At 33.5% G+C, this 13,123-nt stretch overlaps 1 protein-coding gene across 1 annotated transcript in view; it reads right to left on the bottom strand.

Annotated features, from left to right (window-relative positions):
- LOC138708733 (putative ammonium transporter 1) overlaps positions 1 to 3,267 on the bottom strand; it is a 123,477-nt gene extending 120,210 nt beyond the window's left edge. Inside the window, exon 1 of the mRNA XM_069838860.1 lies at positions 3,128 to 3,267. Coding sequence (XP_069694961.1) covers positions 3,128 to 3,166 — 39 coding nt within the window. The 5' untranslated portion in view covers positions 3,167 to 3,267. The remainder of the gene's footprint in view (positions 1 to 3,127) is intronic.
- Between the last annotated feature and the right edge of the window lie 9,856 nt (positions 3,268 to 13,123).

The following is a 13,123-nucleotide window of genomic DNA, read 5'->3' as shown; positions in this document are numbered from 1 at the left end:
AAATAAATAAATAAATAAATAAATAAATAAATAATGAGGCATTGAAATGCTGGTTAAATTTTTGTTATAATTGATAAGTAAATCCTCTTTTAATATAACCTATAGTGAAATCTCCTTCCCCGCGGATTTACGTTTCCTCTTTTCTCTGGATTGACAGTCGAATACATCACTGCCATTGAAGGCAATAGAGGAGATGCTTAGTAAAGGCCATGCAACAGCCGCGTTGTGAAGGTCAGCGGGCAGTGGCAGTCCACAGGTCGGATGTGGATCAAGAGCACGCCTACTGCAGGTTGTGTTGTCGAGGTTAGGCCCGACCTCTTGTCTTCCGTGACATTACAAATACAAAAATACAACAGAGCAGCAAGCTCTGTAACCCAGGCAAATTAGGACTCCTTAGCGAATAGACTTGTGTTTATTTTTCGGTAGATCTTGAAGACCCGAGAACGACAAGTGAGTTGTAAACCACTTTATCATTTTAGACGAACGTTTTTGTTTACATTATGAAGATCGGTAAATTAGAACTTCAGTACATTACATGTATTATTATTATTATTATTATTATTATTATTATTATTATTATTATTATTATTATTATATCGAATATTGTACGAAATGGAACTATAAAAATTGGAGATTTATCCTTCGAAGAGGTGGAAAAATTCAAATATCCTGGAGCAACAGTAACAAATATAAATGATACTCGGGAGGAAATTAAATGCAGAATAAATATGGGAAATGCCTGTTATTATTCGGTTGAGAAGCTTTTGTCACCTAGTCTGCTGTCAAAAAATCTGAAAGTTAGAATTTATAAAACAATTATATTACCGGTTGTTCTGTATGGTTGTGAAACTTGGACTCTCACTTTGAGAGAGGAACATAGGTTAAGGGTGTTTGAGAATAAGGTGCTTAGGAAAATATTTGGGGCTAAGAGGGATGAAGTTACAGGAGAATGGAGAAAGTTACACAACACAGAACTGCACGCATTGTATTCTTCACCTGACATGATTAGGAACATTAAATCCAGACGTTTGTGATGGGCAGGGCATGTAGCACGTATGGGTGAATCCAGAAATGCATATAGAGTGTTGGTTGGGAGGCCGGCGGAAAAAAGACCTTTGGGGAGGCCGAGACGTAGATGGGAAGATAATATTAAAATGGATTTGAGGGAGGTGGGATATGATGATAGAGATTGGATTGATCTTGCTCAGGATAGGGACCAATGGCGGGCTTATGAGAGGGCGGCAATGAACCTCCGGGTTCCTTAAAAGCCAGTAAGTAAGTAAGTATTATTATTATATCAGTATTTTCAAAGTTACACTAATTTGAAGTTCTTTGTAAAATACCATTATTCTTGAGTTTTAAGGGTAAAAGAATATTACAGATAAAGAGTGAACTATTCAGAAGCATCATTTCTTTAATTAGCTAGTATTCTGAAGCTAAAAATGTGTTGTGAATTCCATAGTTCCTTCGTACAGATTTTTTCTTTTCGATTTTAACTACAAAATTACATTTACTTACGTACTAATCACAACAATTGTTGTAAATCACGCCACTCTTGTAAATTCTTCAAGACTGTATATTAGAATACATAATTAAACTGTAAAGAATCAAGTTCCTAAAGTCGTATGATTTGTAATAATTTTTGCGATAAGCGCGTAAGAATGATGCAATTTTTAGTTAAAAATTGAAAAACATAATCTGTACAAAGCAATTAACACAGTTTTAGCTTCAGAACACTAGCTAATTAAATAAATAATACTTCTGAACAGTTCATTCTCTATTTGCAATGTTCCTTTACCCTTAAAACTAAAGAAAAAAGGTACCTATTTTACAAACAACTTCAAATTAATGTAACTCTGAAAATACTGAGATTAGGACACATGTTTATATGACTTTTTTGCTCAGAATGTCTTCAGAAATAAGCTCCGTAACTGGCGTTAAATCCTCGTGAATCACCCCGTATAAGGAGCTGATTTTAAAAAGATTTAATTATTGTGGGAGGATGGATTTTTTTGTGCCATGACCGGACTTCTTACACACTTCGGAGAGAATTCAGGGTCCAGAAATCTGACAACTCTGGGAAGAAACTCGATCGCTTAGAAATGAGCATAAATTGGTAATTTGACCTGATGTTAGATGGAGACACTTGAGATTTAACTAACGAAAATTCAGCATAACACTGGTCCTACCTTCACAAATGAAACATCACATTCACAAAGGATAGAGGATCAATATCATACCATGAACCGAAATTTAGGACTGTATTGTTGCTGTATTGTTTTTGAGTGTCTTTATTGATAATTAAAGGGTTTTAGGAGTTTTTGTTAATTTAATATTTAATAATTCTTTATTTATACTAGGAGAGTTAAGGCCATAGGGCCTTACACTCTACCAGGTCACAAAGTATACAAGCAGTTAAAATTTAACAAAAAGTTAAAGAACAGTATACTAACATATTACAAAAAAAATAATAATAATAGCATAATAAAATCGACACTAAACAACATGGAAATAATACAATAATAGAAAAAAAAAAAGAAAGTAAAATACATTGAAATATAGTAAAAGCAACTCATTTAAGTACAAATAGTTAATATGGAAAAACGTAAGGAAGAATATAAGAAAATGGAATGTAATAAAATAATAATAAAAAAGAAAAGAAATACGAAAATTAAATAAAATTCACGATAAAAAGGCTATGATAATAAGTTCATCAGCTGATAAAGAGAAAAAAAAGGGGAAAGGAAGGAAAAAGAAATATCATCAACAACATCACGGGTTGAGCCTGTAGGCCCGTTCCGTCCCCATTAGAATTGTTCTCTCCAGCGAAACCTAGGACGACCAACATTTCTCCTTCCTCTTGGAGCATACTGGAAAGCTTTCTTGGGAATTCGGTGATCCTCCATCCTTTCTAGATGACATATATAGCCTATATTTTTACAAAACTATGGCATAAAAAAGGCTTATAACTGAAAGGAATCTAATTCAAAAAGTGCAATTTTAATTTATTTTTGAAACTAGACAATGTCCGACAATGTGGTAGAGAGTTCCAGAGATGAGCTGCAGAGACCGTGAAAGATGTTATTGGAACACTAGAACTTAATTAGAGAAGGACAAGCACTGGTACCTGTTGCTGAGGTCCCGTGTTGTACTCCAGTCGCAGCATGCTGTCTGTTGGTGCAGACACACTTATCACTTCAACACAGCAGAAATATTCCGGTGTTTACACTGGAAATGATCTTCCGGACACTGAAAACCGTGGAGGTGATGGCCATGCTTTTAAGAACTTGGTAACAAGGTTATCAGGAAATCCTCAAGGGAAGTGTCATACACCTTTCCTCTGGAGCTCTTGCATAATGTCTTGTCTTCGTCATGAAGGTCTTCCTTCCTTCCGCCACGCGGGCGGACTTGTTTAACTGTCGCAATCCAAATGTTCCCAAGACAGACATTATATTGCGTGCGCTTGTTGATTTAGTATCTGAGAAGTTGTGAGTTCGACACAGAAGGCGGAATTCTTTCTACGATTATGTGTAAATGTATTCTCAGTGTATCAAAGAACATCTCTTACAACGGGATTTTCCAAAATTTTGAGGTAATCTACAGTTTCTTGTACAGTATAGGAGGCAAGACCTGCCCTGTGACCTTATCATATGCCGTGGCTATATCACCGATGGATATGAAGAGGAAATATAGATGTTAGGCCCGTTACACACTCGAAGAGTTTTCGCTAGCGAGAAATGTGTTGCGACCCATCACCGTAAAAAACAGCTTGTTACGAATTCCTACAATAAGAACAAATATAAATGACACTCGGGAGGAAATTAAACGCAGAATAAATATGGGAAATGCGTGTTATTATTCGGTTGAGAAGCTCTTATCATCCAGTCTGCTGTCCAAAAATCTAAAAGTTAAAATTTATAAAACAGTTATATTACCGGTTCTTCTGTATGGTTGTGAAACTTGGACTCTCACTTTGAGAGAGGAACATAGGTTAAGGGTGTTTGAGAATAAGGTGCTTAGGAAAATATTTGGGGCTAAGCGAGATGAAGTTACAGGAGAATGGAGAAAGTTACACAACACAGAACTGCACGCATTGTATTCTTCACCTGACACAATTAGGAACTTAAAATCCAGACGTTTGAGATGGGCAGGGCATGTAGCACGTATGGGTGAATCCAGAAATGCATATAGAGTGTTAGTTGGGAGACCGGAGGGAAAAAGACCTTTAGGGAGGCCGAGACGTAGATGGGAGGATAATATTAAAATGGATTTGAGGGAGGTGGGGCATGATGATAGAGACTGGATTAATCTTGCACAGGATAGGGACCGATGGCGGGCTTATGTGAGGGCGGCAATGAACCTTCGGGTTCCTTAAAAGCCTTTTGTAAGTAAGTAAGAAATGTGTTGCGAGAAAGAGGCGAAGAGCCTTCCTCCACACACTTGGCGAGTTCTCGCTGTCACAGATCACACCTCGCTATGATCATCTATGCACTGCCTTCATGCAGTGATTATAGTCATCTGATTATAGTAATGACTCGTTGGGGGAAATATTATAGGTTATGTATTTACGTATATTGTCGTACTTAAATATATAACCTGCAAGTATATTGTCGTACTTTACAAATTACGTACGAACGCTATGTTGAATCTGAGTATTCAGATGATGAGGAAATGGAGTTACATGAACATATTTTGTTAATGAAAAGAAAAAGTAAGCCTAAAATTAAAGCCAGAAATATCTGAAAATCACATTGTATCTTACGAAAATAAGGGCGAGTTTTGGACACTGGTTTCGATTTGAATGATGATACGTTTAGGCGTTATTTCAGGTCCAATGGACCACAGTTTTTTTTTTTTTTTTTTTTTTTTTTTGCCATTCATGATATGATAGAGGATTCTTTGCTATGCTCTGATTAAAATTATATAAACTGTTGAGATAGATACATTATTTCAAATGTTTAATTAATACTATTGAACCTCATCAAAACAAAATACAGCCCTATTTATTTTCAGATAATCTGATATTTGTCTCCATATTTCTTCTTTAAGTTTCGTGTTTTTATAGTTTTCATCCCGTGTATCATATAAATAGGCCTACGGGTGACATCGTACAAGTTCGATAAGTTTCTGACTGCAATTATCAGCCATCTTTCCTCATTTTCAAATAAAAACAATTCAATCCATCGCCACCTGTGATATCTTTTTCTACATTCAATCGTTATAAAGAGTATAAATGTCAAACATCCTTGATAAATGTGTCAAGAAAATTCGCTGAGCTACCGATTCCAGCGAGAAACTCGCGCGAGGTTTTTGCCTCGAGCGAGAATCTCTTCCAGTGTGTGGACATCCATTTGAATCCATGTTATCAATTTTTTAATTTTCTCGCAACACATTTCTCGCTGGCGAAAACTCTTCAAGTGTGTTACAGGCCTTAGTCCGAGATGAACTTCTGTGTCGATAGATTCGTATAATTGTATTGTATTGTATTGTATTGTATTGTATTGTATTTATTAACATTCCATGGTATTCATACATGCTTACAGCTAGAATAGGGAACAAGTCAAAAAGCTTAATACTATTATAAAGTCTTAATTTATAGTCACAGTCTAGATGAAATATATACAGACGAGATTTACAATATAGTCTACTAGTACAACACAAAGTTTTAGTATCAATTTCATGAAGTGTTATTGAATGTCATGAATTCACCTACAGAATAGAAGGCGTGAGAAATTAGGTACTTCTTTAATTTGGCCCTAAATAATTTTATGTTTTGAGTTTCATTTTTTATATCGATAGGGAGGCTATTAAAAAATTTTTACTGCCATATAACGCACTCCTTTTTGATAGCACGATAGACTTGCCGATGGAGTATGAAAGTCATTTTTTGATGTGTATTTATGCTATGAACTGTTGAATTAGTTACAAAGTTTTCACGATTAAATACGAGGAAGACTATTAATGAAAAGATATACTGACAAGCCATGGGCATTATTTGTAGTTTTTTTAAAATAGTCCTACACGATTCCCTAGATTTGGTACCTACTATTATTCTAATTACTCTTTTTTGTAATGGAAATATATTGTTACTATCTGTGGAATTTCCCCAGAATATTATTCCAAAACTCATTACCGAGTGGAAGTATGCAAAGTATATTGTTTTTAAGGTATTGATATTTACTATCTTTTGCATAGATCTAACAGCAAAACAAGCTGAATTTAGTTTGGGGGTAATTTCTTTAATATGATTTTTCCAATTTAACACATTATCGATTTTTAAGCCAAGAAATTTGGTTGTTGTTGTTTCTAATAGGGATCTATTGTTAATTATTGCGCTAGAAATTTGCGACGTTGAATTTGGACAGGATTTAAATTGAATTATGTAAGTTTTGTTACAATTTAATACCAATTTATTGACTGAGAACCACTCACATATTTTGAAGAGAATTTCCTCTGTTGAAGATTGGAATGTGTTGGAGTTATTGGCTGTAATTACTATCCTTGTGTCATCTGCAAATAATATGGGATGACCTACATCTTTTATAAGGGGGGCAAGATCATTTATAAAGACTAGAAAAAGTAGGGGACCTAATATTGATCCTTGAGGAATTCCATTATTAATAGTTCCCCATGTCGATGTAGATTTCATAGTTGTATTGATTTCAACTTTCTGTTTCCTATCTATGAGATATGAGTGAAACCATTGGTGTGCAAAACCTTCAATTCCATAATCATCTAATTTATCTAGCAGCATTTTATGATTTATACAGTATAATATTATACAGTATAATATTAACATCATGAAACAAACTCTCCTTCTGATAACTATTCTCTCCATTCTCGATCAGCTCACATGCCAGATCTCACCTTCTCATCTATACATGCGTAAGGAAATGCAAAGCATTACATACGAACGACAAGGCTTTAAAATTAGCTCGAAAAGTTGCTCAGACCTTCCACTTGAATAGCCTTTCGTCAGGCTCTCGACTTCACACAACTATCTCTTGTCTTCAATCACTAACAAGGGAACCGTTCCAGGTCACAGTGCTTGAATTTAATGAAAATGCATATTTAAGCTAATTTTTGTTCCTTAAGAAACGTGGCTCGTTTCGTTTGATATGAACTTAAATAATTTGATATGAACTTAAATAATTTGATATGAACTTAAATAATTTGATATGAACTTAAATAATTTGACATGAACATAAATAATTTGATAGGAACTTAAATAATTTGATATGAACTTAAATAATTTGATATGAACTTAAATAATTTGATATGAACTCAAATAATTTGACATGAACTTAAATAATTTGATATGAACTTAAATAATTTGATATGAACTTAAATAATTTGATATGAACTTAAATAATTTGATGTGAACTTAAATAATTTGACATGAACTTAAATAATTTGATATGAACTTAAATAATTTGATATGAACTTAAATAATTTGATATGAACTTAAATAATTTGATATGAACTTAAATAATTTGACATGAACTTAAATAATTTGACATGAACTTAAATAATTTGATATGAACTTAAATAATTTGATATGAACTTAAATAATTTTATATGAACTTAAATAATTTGACATGAACTTAAATAATTTGATATGAACTTAAATAATTTGACATGAACTTAAATAATTTGATATGAACTTAAATAATTTGATATGAACTTAAATAATTTGATATGAACTTAAATAATTTGATATGAACTTAAATAATTTGACATGAACTTAAATAATTTGATATGAACTTAAATAATTTGATATGAACTTAAATAATTTGATATGAACTTAAATAATTTGATATGAACTTAAATAATATGACATGAACTTAAATAATTTGACATGAACTTAAATAATTTGACATGAACTTAAATAATTTGATATGAACTTAAATAATTTCATATGAACTTAAATAATTTGATATGAACTTAAATAATATGACATGAAGTTAAATAATATGACATGAACTTAAATAATTTGACATGAACTTAAATAATTTGATATGAACTTAAATAATTACATATGAACTTAAATAATTTTATATGAACTTAAATAATATGACATGAACTTAAATAATTTGATATGAACTTAAATAATTTGATATGAACTTAAATAATTTGATATGAACTTAAATAATTTGATATGAACTTAAATAATTTGACATGAACTTAAATAATTTGATATGAACTTAAATAATTTGACATGAACTTAAATAATTTGATATGAACTTAAATAATTTGATATGAACTTAAATAATTTGATATGAACTTAAATAATTTGATATGAACTTAAATAATTTGATATGAACTTAAATAATTTGACATGAACTTATATAATTTGATATGAACTTAAATAATTTGATATGAACTTAAATAATTTGATATGAACTTAAATAATTTGATATGAACTTAAATAATTTGATATGAACTTAAATAATTTGATATGAACTTAAATAATATGACATGAACTTAAATAATTTGACATGAACTTAAATAATTTGACATGAACTTAAATAATTTCATATGAACTTAAATAATTTCATATGAACTTAAATAATTTGATATGAACTTAAATAATATGACATGAACTTAAATAATTTGACATGAACTTAAATAATTTGATATGAACTTAAATAATTAGATATGAACTTAAATAATTTTATATGAACTTAAATAATATGACATGAACTTAAATAATTTGATATGAACTTAAATAATTTGATATGAAATTAAATAATTTGATATAAACTTAAATAATTTGATATGAACTTTAATAATTTGATATGAACTTAAATAATTTGATATGAACTTAAATAATTTGATATAAACTTAAATAATTTGATATAAACTTAAATTAATTTGATATGAACTTAAATAATTTGATATGAACTTAAATAATTTTATATGAACTTAAATAATTTGATATGAACTTAAATAATTTGATATGAACTTAAATAATTTGATATGAACTTAAATAATATGGCATGAACTTAAATAATTTGACATGAACTTAAATAATTTGATATAAACTTAAATAATTTGATATAAACTTAAATAATTTGATATGAACTTAAATAATTTGATATAAACTTAAATAATTTGATCTAAACTTAAATAATTTGATATGAACTTAAATTAATTTTATATAAACTTAAATAATTTGATATCAACTTAAGTCTCAGCCCAATCTTTTTAACCTTCCTTTAAACGTATTAATATCGGCCTATTATTGGCAGAGAGCAGAAGTTTTAGGAGAAGTTTTCATAACCTAACATTACACATACACAGAGACGGGACTCCCTGACGTGAGGTCAACACGACGACGGGGCTCCGCCTTAGACGACACAGGCCATTGCTTTAAAAGCGGACATGCATCCATACGATAGACCGGATTTGAACCTACGACCGTAGCCTTACTACAGCATCAGAGTTGCGTGTCTTGCGGCCACCACGACCCACACTGTTCGGTTCATAATATTTAATACAAGGACATCCACTTACAAGTGAAGAAGTCTGACAAAGAAGAAGAAGAAGAAGAAGAAGAAGAAGAAGAAGAAGAAGAAGAAGAAGAAGAAGAAAATAATGAAACTCTCCAATAAAATTTAATCAAATATAAGTGTATACTCCAGAATTCGAATATGCGTTTCGTTGTGAAAATTTTGTTTAGGGTCTATGACAGACTTCATTTAAACTAATCGAGATGTGAACCCCGGTCTCCGACTGGAGCAGGACTGTCAGATGAAGATGCGACTTGAAGCCATGTTGCACAAAAGATTAAATCATTTTGATAGCTGTAGGCAGGCCCTGTGACGTAGCAGCTTCATTGCGCTGTGATCGTCTACATGTTTAATTTCCTCGTGTTAATGTGTGGGAACACGATCTGAAATCTGTACGACTTGATTCAGAGCGAATCGCCTGCCACACGGTAATACCGTAAGCTGAACTTGAGGGAAATCCCCGCTGTGAAGTCAGTGCGCCCGCCCTCACTTGCCAAGCCGTTCTCGTAATGGGGACGAGTGTTGGGCTGCGAGCGAAAGTTAATGTTGGATTTCCTTATGAAAGAAGCTGCCTTTATATTACCACAAGGCGCAAGGACTAAGTTGACTGATTACGTTCCTTGTAAGGCCAGCTGCCCTGTTAGCTGAACCATTAACACGTGACTTAATGGTTGTGTGTTAGCTTCTTCCGTATTTGGAAAACACAAATTTATAATACAGTTACAATGAAACTGCTCTGTTTTATAAAATGCATAATTCAGATAGTGCATTAAAATTTTGGTTAGCCCCATATTCACGCCCACTGTAGAAACTAAATAAAAAAAACTGCAAAAACAAATGAAATAAAAAAGAAATTTCTAAAATGAAAATATTAGGGGAAGAAGAGTAAATAAAACAAGCAAAGATCATAATACATGTAAGGAATGATATAATTAATGATTATACAGGGTGATTCACGAATATAAATGACACTCGGGAGGAAATTAAACGCAGAATAAATATGGGAAATGCCTGTTATTATTCGGTTGAGAAGCTTTTGTCATCTAGTCTGCTGTCAAAAAATCTGAAAGTTAAAATTTATAAAACCGTTATATTACCGGTTGTTCTGTATGGCTGTGAAACTTGGACTCTCACTTTGAGAGAGGAACAGAGTTTGAGGGTTTTTGAGAATAAGGTTCTTAGGAAAATATTTGGGGCTAAGAGGGATGAAGTTACAGGAGAATGGAGAAAGTTACACAACGCAGAACTGCACTCATTGTATCCTTCACCTGACATAATTAGGAACATTAAATCCAGACGTTTGAGATGGGCAGGGCATGTAGCACGTATGGGCGTATCCAGAAATGCGTATAGAGTGTTAGTTGGGAGGCCAGAGGGGAAAAGACCTTTGGGGAGGCCGAGACGTAGATGGGAAGATAATATTAAAATGGATTTGAGGGAGGTGGGATATGATGGTAGAGATTGGATTAATCTTGCTCAGGATAGGGACCAATGGCGGGCTTATGTGAGGGCGGCAATGAACCTCCGGGTTCCTTAAAAGCCAGTAAGTAAGTAAGTAAGTAAGTAAGTAACAGGGTAATTCACGAGGAAAGGTAAAAAATTTAGGATACGATATCTTAGGCCATTTTGAGTGAAAAAGTTTATATGAACTTAGGTCCGTTTTCGAACGATGGCGGAGCTAGATGCATTTTTTTTGGTAAGACGTCTCGCCCCAATGTGAATCACACGTTACCATATGCTGCTGACGTGAGACGAGGCGTGAGACAAGGTCAAGGTCGCAATGAATGACGTAACATTGGAATCTGCATTGTGAACGATGTAGATAACAGGAAGAAACCGGGTGGTGGGGCATTACAAATGTCCAATCGCCTGAAAATGTGCGAAAACACCGACCCCAACTTCTAGAATATTAGGTATGTATGCATACATGAATATAAACTTTAAATTTGTCCGTTATCTGTCTCTAAATGCGAGTTAGTACAATGGAATCTCAGAAGTTTATGTGAAATCAAAGAGCCATATCTCCGTAACCGTTCGAAAACGGACATATATTCATATGAACTTTTTGATTCAGAATGACTTCAGAATTCACATCCTAAATTTTTTACCTTTCCTCGTGAATCACCCTGTATATATAGTAAGAAGAAATGAAAGATACAACCACATACCGTAACTAAAATGATAGTGAAAACAGCAAGGTAAATCACCAGGGAATATAGAAGCAAAAGGAATTATTTGCGCTTGACAAAGCAGACGTAAATGGTTTTTCTTGGCGGTACTTTACAGCACACTCTACCACTTCCTCATTTCATCTACCATCTGCATATCTGCCGTTAAGTCTTGGGGCCCCGATATTGATACAAGATTTAAGGGCTTGAAGCACTGCGCCCTGAGGCAGGCTTATCAATTTTATTACTCATCTGGGATGGGACCTGACTCTGTAAGGACTGCGACAGGACGACCCACCTGTCAGCTTCGGATTTGAGATTGGTACCCATGTCACTTTTGGGGCGTGAATAATCTTATCGTATAGGTGCAGTGTTGACAACCCCATGCGCTAGAATATCCCTCGCCATTGCTTGTTTCCTCCCTAGAAAAAAACTAAATTTCTCTAAAAACTGCAAAATATATTAACGAAAAAATCAATTATTGCACTTCTGGAGGCAAATTACAGTATTTATCCAACAGTATATTTATGTTGTATACAAAAAAAAACTCAGAAACGTTGCAAGAAACAGAATACACTTGCTATCACTTACTTACTGGCTTTTAAGGAACCCGGAGGTTCATTGCCGCCCTCACATAAGCCCGCCATTGGTCCCTATCCTGAGCTAGATTAATCCATTTTCTGTCATCATAGCCCACCTCCCTCAAGTCCATTTTAATATTATCTTCCCATCTACGTCTCGGCCTCCCTCAAGGTCTTTTTCCCTCCGGCCTCCCAACTAACACTCTATATGCATTTCTGGATTCGCCCATACGTGCTACATGCCCTGCCCATCTCAAACGTCTGGATTTAATGTTCCTAATTATGTCAGGTGAAGAATACAATGCGTGCAGTTCTGTGTTGTGTAACTTTCTCCGTTCTTCTGTAACTTCATCCTTCTTAGCCCCAAATATTTTCCTAAGCACCTTATTCTCAAACACCCTTAACCTATGTTCCTCTCTCAAAGTGAGAGTCCAAGTTTCACAACCATAAAGAACAACCGGTAATATAACTGTTTTATAAATTCTAACTTTCAGATTTTTTGACAGCAGACTGGATGATAAAAGCTTCTCAACCGAATAATAACAGGCATTTGCCATATTTATTCTGTGTTTAATTTCCTCCCGAGTATCATTTATATTTGTTACTGTTGCTCCAAGATATTTGAACTTCTCCACCTCTTGAAAAGATAAATTTCCAATTTTTATATTTCCATTTCGTACGATATTCTCGTCACGAGACATAATCATATACTTTGTTTTTTCGGGATTTATTTCCAAACCTATCTCTTTACTTGCTTCCAGTAAAATTCCCGTGTTTTCCCTAATGGTTTGTGGATTTTCTCCTAACATATTCACGACACTTGCTATCAGACTTTTTATTTCTTGCCATTTTTGATAATATA

This window comes from Periplaneta americana, chromosome 11 (assembly GCF_040183065.1).
Source record: "Periplaneta americana isolate PAMFEO1 chromosome 11, P.americana_PAMFEO1_priV1, whole genome shotgun sequence".
In the NCBI taxonomy this organism is placed as follows: Eukaryota; Metazoa; Arthropoda; class Insecta; order Blattodea; family Blattidae; genus Periplaneta; species Periplaneta americana.
Note: the sequence above shows the minus strand (reverse complement) of the source record. Positions and strands in the feature narration are given on the sequence as shown.